We start from the raw sequence: 15367 nt of genomic DNA, 5'->3' as shown, positions 1-15367 counted from the left end.
CATGGGTGCATTTCCCAGTGCAGCGCAAGGACCCTGCGTATTTCTGGTGTCCTGGATGTCATATAGCTGCATACAGCCGCCCATAGACATGAATGGGTGAAGGTGGCTGTATGCTCTCGTAATGCGTTTGGTGCATTATGTCTGTGCATTCGTGCTACTTTACGTAACTTGCTGTGCGCCTTCATCCATTCATGTCTATGGTCTATGCAGTTCTAAGACACCCGTAATCCCAGAAATATGCAATGGCTTTATGCTGAATGGGCAAAAAGTGGAAGTAAAAGGAAAAAAAAAAGAATCTGACTTATTTTACGACAGAGGAGACTACGTTTATATCTCTTCTGATCTCCTTGACTGGCAGCTCAGTGCCTTGGTTGTGTGCCAGGCAGGGTTGCCAACCCCCATTACTTTTTTTCACTGACAAATCATGGTAAATGTCCTGCTGGAGCACATCCTGAAATATATCAGAAACGCCTATTAAAAACGAAGAAAATTGATATTTAAACAGTAAAGGGAGCACTCTTGCACCTAGATACTGTAGGGACGTTGCCTAGTCCTTGGGATCTCTTTGTCCGGTCCCTGTGGTTCATACGTTCAAATACCTGGGGGTGATGGTCTCTGCGAATCTGACTCAATATAGCCAACTCAGCATAAGTCCCCTCTTAACGAAATTCGAGGATAAAATCAGAATATGGAATAAACTCTGGCTCTCGCTAGCGGGTAGGATAAATCTTATTAAGATGGTCCTGATGCCGCAATTGTTGTACTTCCTCCATAACTCCCCAATTGTAATCACACTGAAAACCTTCCGCGTTGTGAACCCCCTATTTAGGTCCCTAATGTGGAAAGGAAAGGCGGCGAGGATACCCCTAGAGCAGTTACAGAAGCCTCGTGATGGGGGTGGTCTTGCTCTCCCTAATCCCTGGCTGTATTATCTGGCCTCCCAACTACAGCATTTGGTGGGCGTAGTCTTGGGGACGCGGGTTGGCGCGGCGCTAGCGGTCATGCAACAGTTTACCGGCACGTGTGGGGTACCTGAAGGGTTGGAGGCCCAGCTTTTTGCCAAATCAAATAGGCGCTACCCTACGTATCGACTCCTTCAAAAGGTATGGGACAAAACTAAGCAGATACAGCAGGCCTCGGGGTACAACAAGTTTAGCCCGATCTGGTATAATCTAACGTACCCTGAATTTAATAAGTTGGACCAGGCTGGCAGGGGGGCGTCCCTTTGGAGTGACACACCTAACGCACATCTTGAGTGGGGGGGTCTCTGTTGACCTTTGAGCAACTACAGGATCGCTTCTCAATTCCGGGGAATATGCGGTTCTACTATATGCAAATGCAACACGCTGTGCGGGCTCAGGCCGCCCTGGGTCAGCTTTACCTGTCCTCCACTCCTGTCTTCTCCCTTATGCAGCAATTTACAGACACTAAGGGGTTTATATTCAGTTGCTACGCCTCGCTATTGGGTACATATTTGGAGAAATACCCTGGCAGGGCGTGCGAACACTGGAGCACTGATGTGGGGGAGATCCCTGGCGAGCAGTGGGAGGAGGCCTTAGAGGTGGTACGCACCTGTTCTCTGAATGAATCTCACCAGGTTTCCCAGCTTTACATCCTCCTTAGAGTTCACCATATGCCCTTGAAACTCCATGCCATGGGCCTCCGCATCGATAACCTCTGTGGTAGATGCCGGAGGGGCGATGGGGACTTGATTCACTTATTGTGGCGATGCCCCCGAAGCTGCACAGATACTGGTCTACTGTGATTGCCGCTATTAACAGGGTGCTGGGGGTGGACATCCGTAGGGATCCCAGACAATGCCTATTGGGTATACTAGACCAGGTCGTGGAAGATAGGTTTCAGCGGGAGGCAGCCACTCGAGCCCTGTTTCAAGCCCGTTTACTTATCCTACGACATTGCACTGCACAGGACCCCCCGACATATGGGATGTGGCTGGAGCAGATGGGTCGCACTCTACGCATGGAAAATATTATTTACCAGCATAGGGGTTCTCCGGTAAAAGTTTTCTAAGATATGGGGAGTCTGGTTGAACTGCCCGGGTATGGCCCCCACTGACCTGATCATGGATTGATTGTTAACTTAACTCACTGAAGTGTTTGCAGGGCCCTTATAATTGACTAGAGGCAATGGGGTGGGGGAAGGATTTATCTGTGAGGATTTATATAGGCAATGTGGTTTGGATTGTGTACTTATATTTCACTGAAGTAATGAGATTTGAATTCTGTGGCAAAAACTTCAATGTAGAAGCTAAATGTACATTTACCTGTTGTAAAGGTGTGAGTTTTCTCAATAAAATTTTTCTCTGATTTAAAAGAATAAAACAGTAAAGGGAACCCTTGTGGACTCTGATGTAAGGGGGAACTCTGGGGACTCTGACGTAAGGGGGGGGGGTTGGGAACCCAAATGTAAAAGGGGGGTCTCATGGCCAGAGTTCCCCTTTTACACTAGAGTCCACAGAGTTCCCCCTTATATAAGTGTCCCCCTTACCTTAGGGTCCCCACTTCTCTCTGACATCCGTGTCAGGGCTTACCTTATTGTACCCACTCCACCCTTACGTCAATGACCCCCTTACAGAGTGACTGACCAACCGACTACCACACAGACTCTGTGGGATGGTCAGTCAATCACCCTACAGCCTGGAGGTGACACATGCACACACACCTGTGTAGCACACCCCTCTAGGGACTGCTGATGAACTTGGATCCCCCACTCCTACACAACCAGATACATCGAATATTCACAGCACCTAGAGTCAGAGATCAGTCTGTGACTTTGTTTTTTTTTTTTAATTAGTGGGTTAATAACTTGGATAGGGATGGGAGGTTCACTTGACTTGAAAGCATTTAAAAAAAAACTACTTGCAATACTTAAGTACAAAAAATGTTGAATACTTTAGTACTTCTACTCAAGTCACTTTTTGATCGAGCACTTCCACTTCTACTCAAGTATGGGTTTCGAGTACTTTATACAACTCTGCCAACAGTGTTGATTACTCATTTTGTCCTCTCTCTTGCTCCCGTGCCTCCAAGAAAGACTCCTCCTGTGTGTTTTAGCAGAATCCTTCCACCACCCGAGTCCCGGCCCAAGGCAGCCCCCCCCCCAGACTAGGTGGCACCCCTGAGGGCCACTGACAGCCTCCTCAATACTGTACCTCCATCTTCCACCTGTCACCCCTGCTGGCCTGGCCCATGGCTATTTATAGAATGGTCTCAGACCCCTGTAGGGGATTGGCTGAGGCTCCATAAATGTTCAAGGTAGCTCCTCCTAACCTCCACCTACTAATTCTAGAGGATTCACCAAGCTTCTAGACCAGGGGGAGGCACCAGAGAGCTGCCAGGATGAGTCATCCAGCCCCGAGCTTTATTAAACCGTGGCCCTGATTCCATAGTTTAGGCTTAGCCCTGATCTAAACTATAATTTTCCTACTCTCACTTTTAGCACACACTAAAGGGTGCTACACCTGTATCTGCTTGTCTGACTCTTTGCAGGGAAGGCTCAGGCTAATGGTTCTCCTTCCCCTCCCTCTCGTCTCCTTCAAACTTATGGAAAAAGTGCCAAGCCCCATGATGTCTTTGTGCACTTGGACCCCTCCTATCACTGGAGCTCAGCTGATTGGTCATTGGTCGGCTCCAGAACTTCACATGAGCACCACAGAGTCATCAAGAAGCTAGCAAATGTACAGGTGCTTTCTCCTATCCACGGACAATGACAGATAGGAGAAAAGTGCCCTTTTTTGCAAACCGTCCGTAATTTTACAGATTGCTGGCAACACTGATGCCGGGGTTAAGTAACTCGCTTGCGCATGTGTGGGAGTTGCGTCATTCCAGACAGTCAAGAGGCAGAAGACTCCGAGCCTGGAAGAAGACTGGTAGAAGGTGGAAGCGCTGGTGCTGAAGGGGAAAGCTGACATTTCTGACGCTATCACATTATGGCAAAAAACTCATGAAGGCCCAAAATCTTCTTTTTATTTGATAATTTACTATGCTAAAAATGATGATTATTATTATATTTTTAAAGGATTTATACAGTGCCAGCACAAAGTGTTTTACAACATGGGGCAGATGTTACAGTTACACAATTCAATACAGGAGAAATCAGAGGGCCCTGCTCGCTAGAGCTTACACTCTAAAAGGGAGGGTCATCTGATACAAAAGGTAATAACTGTGGGTGATGAGCTGATGGAGAAAAGAAAAGTACAGTTGTTAGGTGGAGGCAGGATAGGCTTCTCTGAAATGAAAAGTTTTCAGGCATCGCCTAAAATCGGCCAGAGTATGAGATAGTTGGACAGATTAAAGTAGAGAGTTCTAGAGAATGAGAGAGGCTCGGGAGAAGTCCTGCAGAGGAGCTTGGCAGGAGGTGACAAAGGGGGCCATTGTAGGAGGTGACGAGGGGGCCATGGGAGGAGGTGACAAGGGGCCATGGGAGAAGGTGACAAGGGGGCCATGTGAGGAGGTGACAAGGGGGCAATGGGAGGAGGTGACAAAAGGGGGCCATTGGAGGAGGTGACAAAGGGGGCCATGGGAGGAGGTGACAAGGGGGCCATTGGAGGAGGTGACAAAGGGGGCCATTGGAGGAGGTGACAAGGGGCCATGTGAGGAGGGGACAAAGGGGGCCATGGGAGGAGGTGACAAAGGGGGCCATTGGAGGAGTTGACAAAGGGGGCCATTGGAGGAGGTGACAAAGGGGGCCATTGGAGGAGGTGACAAAGGGGGCCATTGGAGGAGGTGACAAGGGGGCCATTGGAGGAGGTGACAAGGGGGCCATGAAGGAGGTGACAAGGGGGCCATGAAGGAGGTGACGAGGGGGCTAGAGGGCAGGAGGTCAGTTTGAATGTTTTGGTTGGTATTTTGAGAGAAGGTTAGTGATGTAGCTGGGGTCAGATTTGTGGGTAGATTTGTAAGGGATAGGAGGAATTGGCAGAACTGAACAGTTGCTGAGGTGGGTGAGTCTGTCAGATATGTTTATAACTGAAGGGGGGATACCTGTGTGAAGGTAATGTAATAAAAAAAGAGTTGTGAAACCACAAGTGCTTTTTTTCATCACTATCATCTATCACAACATCGTTCAGTGTCATCATTTAGGATGGATGAAAGGTTTAGGGCCCAATCACACTGTTGTTATTGGTGGACAGTAATGGTCTTCCACCAGTAGATGGCAGCAGCGCTCAGTCTTCTATCAGCTGTCCCAGGTGCTGAGTGTGTCATACACGGAAGTGGATCCCGTTGTCGGTCGTAGACACCGGGCTGAGCTGTATACGGTGAAGGGGCAAAGCACACACCGGGAGCGGCTGTGCATGGCACATTATGGCGGGCTGGGCTCCCCCTCGCCTGGAAGACTTTATACTGACTGACAAGCTGGGTAGTGGCACCTATGCCATCGTCTACAAGGCCTACAGGAAGGTAAACCCAGCTGGCACTGAGTACATGTGTATGTCTCCTGTGCCCTTCCCATTAAGGGAATCCACTACTACAGAGAGATATGCTTAGTCCTGCTCATGCTATATTCAGTCTGATTAGTGGTGTAGTGTGGATTGTCAACACCCGGGGCGAGGCAAATCATTTGTGCCCCCTAACTTGTGTACTTTAAGCATTCCCTGAGTCCAGTCAGTGTGCGGTGAGGACAGCCAATCAGGGAGCGGCGAGGACAGCCAATCAGTGAGCAGTGTGCGGTGAAGATGGCCAGTTAGTGAGCAGTGTGCGGTGAGGATGGCCATTTGTTGAACAGTGAGGACAGCCAATCAGTGAGCGGTGTGCGGTTAGGACAGCCAATCAGTGGGCAGTGTGCGGTGAGGACAGCCAATCAGTGAGCAGTGTGTGTGGTGAGGACAGCCAATCAGTGTGCGGTGAGGACAGCCAATCAGTGTGCGGTGAGGACAGGCAATCAGTGAGCGGTGTGGACAGCCAATCAGTTAGCGGTGAGGACAGCCAATCAGTGAGCAGTGTGCGGTGTGGACAGCCAATCAGTGAGCGGTGTGGACAGCCAATCAGTGAGCGGTGTGGACAGCCAATCAGTGAGCGGTGAGGACAGCGAATCAGTGAGCAGTGTGTGCGGTGAGGATGGCCAATCAGTGAGCAGGGTGTGGTGAGGATGGCCAGTTAGTGAGCAGTGTGCGGTGAGGATGGCCATTTGTTGAACAGTGAGGGCGGGCAGTCGGTGAACAGTGTGCAGTGAGGGCAGCCAGTCGGTGAGCGGTGTGCAGTAAGGGTGGCCAATCAGTGAGCAGTGTGCAGTGAGGGCGGGCAGTCGGTGCGCAGTGAGGGTGGCCAGTTGCTGAGCGATGCCCCTGGATTAGGATATGCCCAGGCACACCCCCCTGCGCACACCTATGTTGAGCCTGCTCTCTCAATCCAGCGTTAGCCCGATGTCTGTCATTTAGTGTGACTCACACTGGATGACGGAGAGCAGTCTTACGCTGGACGACACTCAATGTGTGAGCCGCTCTGTCCTCCTGCTCCCCTCTAAATGTTGGGCCTGGGGGGACCACACTGGCTCCCCCCCATGCTATACCACTGTATCTGATGCCAGGACTGTTCTGTTGACTTGAGTGTAGCTGGGCTGACTCCAGGGGTGAGCTGTGGTTGGCTCTGGGCACAGTGACGCATCCTTCCAATCAACTGCAGCCAGGGTGTTCCCTGCTCCTACAGCCACATATATGTAAAGAGAAGGACTCATGAAATCATTGACCACATAGGACCCTATTGGTGATGGGCATTCCCCCCCCCCCTTCCCTTTGCATACATACGACTGCAGGTAATTAGGCGGCAGTGGCAGCGTCCTCCCGGGTTAACTCAGAACCCAAGTTCAGACCAGACCAAAGCTTGTCCATAAATGAAGCCTCTGTCAGTTTTTTTGTATCTTGGTTTGATTTTTCTGAGTCCCCTCTTAGGCAGGTGTCCCCATTAGGAGGTTTTGCCTCTATTTCTGTTCCAACTGAACTTGTGGATTCTTTTCTAATTTGTGGTGCAAAGGGCTACAGGGCAAAGAGGACGACTTCCCCCAGCAGGGACACAGACAGCCATTAGAACTTGCAGTAAAGGCTGATTCACACTAGTGTGATTTCAGATGTGACTTGTCACACACAAAGTATTTGTGAGGTCAAGCACTGATGTTGGAGAGAAGGCCTGGGTCGCAGTTTCCCCTCTAATTCATCCTAAAGGTGTTCTGTCGGGTTGAGGTCAGGACTCTGTGCAGGCCAGTCAAGTTCCTCCACCGAAAACTCGCTCATCCATGTCTTTATGGACCTTGCTTTGTGCACTGGTCCAAATCATTTGGTGGAGGGGGGATTATGGTGTGGGGGTTGTTTTTCAGGGGTTGTGCTTGGCCCTTTATTTCCAGTGAAGGGAACTCTTAAAGTGGAAGTAAACTTCCCTCTGTAACTGTAGGCCTATGATAAGGCTTACCTATAGGTACTGTAAATATCTCCTAAACTTGCATCATTTAGGAGATATTTACCTTACATGCAGCCAGTGACGTCACTGGCACATGTGCCAATGCCGTTCCTTCAAAGCCCTGTGCCATGATAGGTGGCTCGAGTGACGTCTTTGCGGCTCGGGCCAGTCAGACAGCTGGAGGACGCAAACCCAGAAGGAAGACGGGTGACCATGTCGGCCGTCTCAGCGCTGAGCGGGCGCCGCTGGAAGGGCTTCGTTCTAAGGTATTTCATATTGAGCTAGTTGGCGATGCCTACTAGCTCAATATGCCATTGTCTTAACAGGGTTTTTTTAAATGTATTTATTTATTTTTAAGAGGTTTACACCCTCTTTAAGGCGTTGGCATACCAAGACATTTTGAATAGTTTCATGCTCCCATGTTTGTGGGAACAGTTTGGAAATGGCCCCTTCCTGTCCCAACATGACTGGGCACCAGTGCACAAAGCAAGGTCCATAAAGACATGGATGAGAGAGTTTGGGGTGGAGGAACTTGACTGGCCTGCACAGAGTCCTGACCTCAACCCAATAGAACACCTTTAGGATGAATTAAAGTTGAGACTGCGAGCCAGGCCTTCTCATCCACATCAGTGCCTGACCTCACAAGTGTGCTTCTGGAAGAATGGTCAAACATTCCCATAGACAGACTCCTAAACCTTATGGACAGTCTTCCCAGAAGAGTTGAAGCTGTTATAGCTATATTGAACCCTATGGAGTAAGACTGGGATGCCATTAAAGTTCATGTGTGTGTAAAGGCAGGCGTCCTAATACTTTTTGGTAGTATAGTGTAGGTCTTCTGTGTTCTGGGTATTTACTCATGAATGCATATGGTCCTAAATGCAAGTAGCACTTGGTACAAAGATGAGCCCTGTCCAGCATGCCATATTCTTACACAGGTAGCATGACTGAAGACCCCTGTGGATGCCCGAAAATCCTGGGATACACGCACAGCCGCTAGATGTCCCTGTGTGCAAGGTGTCTTAAGCTGAAGATGACCTGCTCTTTAAATTTAAAATATACTTTTAATGTTGATTTGTAACTTAATTCCATTTTTTGTGAAATAAAGATTTTTTTCAAGTGTTATTTTAACCGGTTGCCAACCGCGCACGACTATATATGTCGGCAGTCAGCCCCGGCCTGGCAAAGTGACGTATATATACGTCACTAGCCTGTCACTTGCTTGGGAGCCAAAAGCGGGCGAGCGCGTGCCCGCGGAGGCGTGCTCCCGCCCCCACTCGTTCCCCAGCAAGTCCGTGCGTGTGACCTGCGGCCCCGATGTCCGCCGGTCACTCGGCGATCGTCGGTGCAGAGGGAGAAAGGCAGGCGGCTGATCTAAACAAGCCGCCTGTCATTCTCCCCTGTGTAGGAATGGTGATCATACGGTTCTACTATGTAGGACCATTGATCACTGTTCTTACACTAGTAGCCATGTCCAATCACAGTAAAAAGCACGCCCCTAGGGACACACTTAACCCCTCCTTCCCCAATAAAGTTAACCCCTTCCCTGCCAGTGTCATTTTGCAGTAACAGTGCATATGTATAGCACTGATTACTGCAGTAATGTCACTGGTAACCCCAAAAATGTCAGTCAAGGGTCCGATCTGTCCGCCGCAATGTCGCAGTACCGCAAAAAAAATCGCAGATCGCTGCCATTACGCGTTAAAAAAACAAACACCAAAAATGACAGAAATCTTTCCCTTTGTTAGTAAACACAATAACTTTTGCGCAAACCAATCAAAATACGCTGTTTGCGATTTTTTTTTTTTTTTACCAAACATATGTAGCAGAAAACAAATTGGCCAAAAATGTTAAAAAATTTAGATTTTTACATTTTTTTGGGGGGGAATTTCATATAAAAAAAATGTGAAAAATGTTGTTTTTGCAAAATTTACGCTCTTTTTTTGTTTATAGCGCAAAAAGTAAAAATCGCACAGGTGATCAAATACCACCAAAAGAAAGCTCTGTTTGTGGGGAAAAAAAGGACATCAAATTCGTTTAGGTACAGCGTCGCACGACCGCGCAATTGTCTGTTAAAGTCACGCAGTAAAAAATCGCAAAAAAACCCCTGGTCAGGGGGAAAATCTTCCTGGGCTTAAGTGGTTAAAATGTAATGAAAAAACACAGTTAGGGCTCTTTCACACGGTCAGCCCCCGCTGCTCTCTATGGGGAATCGGATGAGAGCGGACCGCCTGTCCACTCTCATCCGATCCCATCCGATTCGATCCCCAGGACGGATGTAAAATAGGGTTTCCATCCGTCCGGATTTCACAGACCGGATCGGATGCGGATGGCAGCAGGTGTCAGCGGACATGTCACCGCTGACATCCGCTGCTCCATAGGGCTGAATGGGGCATCCGATCAGATCCGCCTAAAAAACTGACAGGCGGATCTGATCGGACCGCCCGTGTGAAACAGCCCTTAGGCCCCTTTCACACATGCTGTCCGTTTGTCCGTTTTTCATCCATCCGTTGACGGATGAAAAACGGACATCAATGTATCTCTATGTAAAAACGGATGACAATGGATGATCATCAGTTAACATCCGTTTTCATTCGCTTCCGTCAATGTCCGTTTTTTTTGAACGGATGAATGCCCTATTTTTCATCCGTCAAAAAAACGGATCGGACGAAAAACAGATCACAACGGATGGAAAACGGACGACAACGAATGAAAAACAGATAACTGACGAAAAACGGGCGAAAAACTGATGAAAAACTGATGAAAAATTTATGAAAAACGGATGAAAAATGGATGAAAAACGGATGGAAAACTGATGGAAAACGGATACATTTTGACGTGACTGAACTGATGAACTGAACGGATCATATGTGTGAAAGGGGCCTAAGGCTCCTTTCACACACTCCGTCCGTTGGACGGAGTCCGTTTTTCTCAGCGGGGGATCGAGCCGCCGATCCCCCGCTGAGCAGCAGGAGGACAGCTGTGTCTCCGTGCTGTGTGCGGAGACACAGCTGTCAGTTCCCCATGCATCTCTATGGGGGAAATCGGATGTCAACGGACCGTCAGTCCGTTCTCACCCGATCCCATCCGTTCTGATCCGCTGGACGGATGGAAAATAGGGTTTCCATCCGTCCAGATTTGACGGATCGGATCGGGTCGGATGTCAGCGGACATGTCTCCGCTGACATCCGATGCCCCATAGGAATGCATGGGGGGACCGTTCAGATCCGCCAAAAAAACGGACAGGCGGATCTGAACGGTCCGCCTGTGTGAAAGGGGCCTAAGGCTCCATTCACACTTGTGAGCCATTAGTGATTAAGTGCGGGAGACCCAGTGTGGGCTCCCAGTAAATGGTTAGGGGCAGCAGTTCCATTCAAAGCTGACAGCTCCTGCAGCTACTTGCATATAATCGCTCATGGAGCGTACCTGAGAATGATCAGCCCTGGATGCAGTCTACAAGCAGCCACATTAGCTGCAGGATCTGTTAGCCTCCCATTGCCTTCAGTGGGGCTGCTGCCCAGCAGTTTATCGGTGGGAACCCCCACTGGGTATTCTGCATGTAATTGCAATCAGTCCCTTTCTCATGTGTGAATGGCACCTAAAAGTGTACGGAAACCCAAACAGTGAATTTCTCTTTATTGGTTCCTTTTGAATTGTGAAATATCACTTTTCAAAGTATTTTGTTTGCATCTATTTTGATATGTGCAAAAAAACCCAGCAACTGATCTTGCCAGGAATCTTGTGAGATAAGTGCTCTATATTTTGGAGAGTTTTCTCTAGTCCTGTCTGGTTTTTGTTGCCCTGATACATTATGGTGAGTGAATATCATCTCCCTAGGCCAGGAAGTGAGTTTCTGGCAGAATCAACAGGTCAGAATCCAAAAAGCATGAACAAAAAATAAATACAGCCACCGCATCTAAAAGCTGGTGAGCTATAATATCCTATTTTGCTATTTGTATTATTACGTTAATCTAGCTTGTCCCTGTTCTGTCATTGTATCAGTAATGTGTCCTCTGTGTACTTTTCTTCCTCAAACCATTAGCGGAACAGCCGGGAGGTGGTAGCCATTAAATGTGTCAGCAAGAAAAGTCTGAACAAAGCATCTGTGGAGAATCTCCTGACAGAAATCGAGATCCTAAAAACAATTCATCACCCCCATATACTGGAGCTCAAGGACTTCCAGGTTAGTATCTACAGTTGTTACTTGTCAGAGTTTATACTATCTAAAGGAAATCTGACCAAATCTTGGAAACTCTACTTGCATGTCATGGTCATCTTTTATCTTCAGTACTGTCTGAGTCACTGACCAGGAACCAGCATGCACAAAGTCAATGTGAGACCTTCTGATGTATAGGCTTGCTTTGGATTCATGACTAAAAGCATTAAATCCATTGGGTCATCAGGACAGCCAGGGAAAAACATTTTGAGGAGATATTAGCAATGCAAGCTTCTGGAATTTTCTCAGTACTGGTTTGCTTTACATTTTGTAGTAATGTAATGAGGAAGTATTGCACAATATAGTTATGATACTTTTATGACTCCATTACCTTACTCACAAATCAGCTGATGTACATTTATAGGTTAAAATCGATTCTTGCACAAGAAAGTAAACAACTCATTCAATATAGGCAGCTTTACCAAAAAATAACAATGAACAATGTTGATGTGACAATAAACATTTTTTTTTTTGTCTTGCACTACTGCATCATGACAGTGGGACCGGGAATACATATTTTTGATCACTGAATACTGTGCAGGAGGAGACCTGTCTCACTTTATACGGTCACGGAGAATTCTTCCTGAGAAAATTGTTCAAATCTTTCTTCAGCAAATTGGTGAGTAAATAAACTGGGGCTCCTTTACCCTGCTTTGTCTTTCACCCTCATCTGGACATTGTAATTCTCATAGATTTTTCACTTCAATTTTGTTCAGTATACTTTTACTCCATCTAAAATCTTGTGTGTGTGTTTTTTTTTTTTTCGCGCGCACCGCCCACAGAGGGAGGAGTCCAGCGACGTAGGTCTACGTCGCTGGACGGGAACGAGCCACTTTGCCGCAGTACAGTCAACGTGACTGGTCGGCAAGTGGTTAAAATTGCATCTGCCCGAGAAATAGCGGCAAACTTCGGTGCTTAATGTTCTCCATAGGCAACGCTTTAAACGCCTTTACAGGTTACCAGTTTAAAGTGGCATGGGAGGTCTGGTGCTAGAATTATTGCTCTCACTCTGCTAGAATTATTGCTCTCACACCTCATGTGTGCTGCAATCACTGTTCACATATGCATGTGCGGAAGTAACGTATGCATTCGCACGGTGGCGCTTTAAATTTTTTTTATTTTATTCCAAATTTTTTTTTTTTTTTACACTTTTTTTTTAAATTTTTTTGTACAAACTTTATTGCTATCACAAGGTATGAACAACATTCCTTGCGATAGAATGGGCCATGACAGGTCCTCTTTATCGAGAGATTTGGGGTCTATTAGACCCCAAATCTCTCCTTTGGCCCCCCATGCCATGGCCCCCCATGCAGACCGAGATCGGTCCAATCGGCTGCTTCTCTGGCCGCTGGTGGCCAGGTAAACAAAGGAGCAGAACTGGAAGTGATGAATACTCAGCGCTCCCGGTTTCCAGGGTTACAAAGAGAGGGGAATGATGTCAGTTCCTCTCTCTCTGTCCCAGGCAGCCATCGCCGCCGGCCGCATTGCTCCCAGCCTCCGCAATGGGACCAGAGAGCCTGGGAGAGAGGCGGCAGCGGCGAGAGGGGGGGGTTGGACCCCCTTCCGCCACCCGCAGAAGTAATTGAGTGGCTAATTATCCACTCAGATCACTTCTGCTTTGTAGAGAATTGCCACCTGAAAATAACGGCACCGGGATGTAGCCTGTAGGTGCAGGCATCATCCCGGTATAACCACTGAAACCCAAGGACATACGGGCACGTCGTTGGGTGGGAGGTGGTTAAGTACAGAGAAATTACAAAAATGTGTTTTGCTAAAGTAGTATTAAACCCAAAGTAAACATTTTCTTCAATTGCAGCTTACCAATTCTTAAAGTGAACTGAAAGGCTTGTGTTTTTTTTTTATATTTTTTCTATAACAAACATGTTATACTTACCTGCTCTGGGCAATGGTTTTCCACAGTGCAGCCCAGAGCCTTCTCTTCTCTGTTCCCCTGCCAGCTCTCCTGGCTCCTGCCGAGTGTCCCCACAGCAAGCAGCTTGCTATAGGGGCCCCCCGAACAAGCTCTCTTCAGAGTGTCCTGAATGGCCCCGCCTACACCCTCTCCTTATTGGCTCACCATCTGTGATTTACAGGTGTGAGAGCCAATGGCTACCACTACTGTCTCAGCCAATGAGAAGGGACAAACCTGGGAGAGTCAAAGCTTTCATGCACATCGCTGGATCGGAATGGGGTTCAGGTACGTTTTAGGGGGGCTGAGCGCACTACTGATCACAGAAGGTTTTGCATGAATTCGATGCATGAAGGTAAAAAACCTTGAGCCTTTAAAACGACTTGATAATGAAATATGATGGCTGCAATTTCTTTTTTAGGCTTTCTTCTATTTTCTTCTAGTGATCCAGCCAGTAAGTCTGTTCTTTTTCAACAGAACCAGCTATCCCGCAGAATGTATACATTTTCATGGATGGTTCTTAAAATAACGAGCTTTTATTTGTTCATGTAAAACCTTTATCCCAAAAGGAAAAAAAAAACTTTGCTGTAACTGATTTTAAAGTGTGAGCTGGCCTTTGGCTTCAATTTGTTAGTTTCTAAATCTGCCAATACATTTAACACTCCCCCCAGACTGACAGTGCTGCTGTCGGCTTTGCCTCCTGTGCTCTTTCATCCAGAGTTGTGTTTCACTAGTACAGGAGGTGTGTTACTGGCCAGATCATGAGGTGAGAACAGAGGGGGAAAAAAGCCAAAGAAAAGAAAACTGATGCAGCCACAACATCTAATAAATGGTAAGCTACAATAGAATACATTTTTAGTTTTGGCTTGAAAACCACTGTGAGGTATCGCCGCGATCGTTGGAGCAAGAGCAATAATTCTAGCAATAGACCTCCTCTGTAACTCTAAACTGCTAACCTGTAGAGATTTTTTTTCTAACAGAAAAGCCTATGGAGATTTTGAAATACCAATGTTTGTCGCCATTCCACAAGCATGCGCAATTTTTTTTTTTTCTTTCGTTTCAATACTTTTTATTGATTTTTAAGAAGGGTAACAGTACAAGTAATAACATGCATTGTAAGTTCAGTAAGTGCTAACAGGTCTTTTGACTAATAACATCAACTGGTCATGGGAGGTTTATATTCCAGAAGTACAGAAGGTTTAGTTACAAAAATACATTTAGGTAGCCACTCCTAGTCTCTCAATTTGGCTAGGGGCCCACTCTACTAATAACACCGTCATAAAGAAGCGTGCACAATTTTGAAGCATTACATGTTGGGTATCAATTTACTCAGCGTAACATTATCTTTCACATTATAGAAAAAATAAATTGGGCTAAATTTCCTGTTTTCCTATTTTTTAATTAAAAAAAAGTGTAATTTTTCCCCAAAAAAATGTGTTTGTAAGACCGCTGCACAAATACAGTGTCACATAAAGTATTTCAACGATCTTCAATTTATTCTCTAGGGTCTCCCCTAAAAAAAATATATAATGTTTGGGGGTTCAAAGTCATTTCCTAGCAAAAAATACTGATTTTGCCTTGTAAACAACAAGTGTCAAAAATAGGACTGATCCTTAAGTGATTAATAAAGGCAACATTTCCATATTTCAGCTACAGCCTATCTGCCGCAAAGCTCAGCAAGGACTTCACACTTCTGCTTAGCGGAAGGTGACAACTCTCTTGTCTAGGCAGAGTTACCTTGTTTTATTTGAAAGAGGAAACTGGATTGGTTATTCTGCGCAGCAGCTCTGGTTGATTTTCATGACGTCATTCTCATTGTCCCAGCACTGCTAAACT

General features: G+C 46.8%; 1 protein-coding gene across 2 annotated transcripts in view; it reads left to right on the top strand.

The window, feature by feature from the left end:
• The first annotated feature begins 5185 nt into the window (after positions 1-5185).
• The window catches only part of ULK3 (unc-51 like kinase 3), a 41522-nt gene continuing 31340 nt past the window's right edge, over positions 5186-15367 (top strand). The window contains exons 1-3 of one of the 2 annotated variants that reach the window (XM_082256395.1): positions 5186-5420; positions 11449-11589; positions 12121-12241. In XM_082256395.1, coding sequence (XP_082112521.1) covers positions 5325-5420; positions 11449-11589; positions 12121-12241 — 358 coding nt within the window. In that variant the 5' untranslated portion in view covers positions 5186-5324. Of the gene's footprint in view, positions 5421-11448; positions 11590-12120; positions 12242-14277; positions 14364-15367 lie in introns of those variants that run through there. The other variant, XM_082256396.1, reaches the window with a different exon arrangement.

Source organism: Pelophylax lessonae (assembly GCF_965119305.1).
Source record: "Pelophylax lessonae genome assembly, chromosome: 4".
In the NCBI taxonomy this organism is placed as follows: domain Eukaryota; kingdom Metazoa; phylum Chordata; class Amphibia; order Anura; family Ranidae; genus Pelophylax; species Pelophylax lessonae.
The sequence above is the reverse complement of the archived record's forward strand: the minus strand, read 5'-3'. Positions and strand labels throughout refer to the sequence as shown.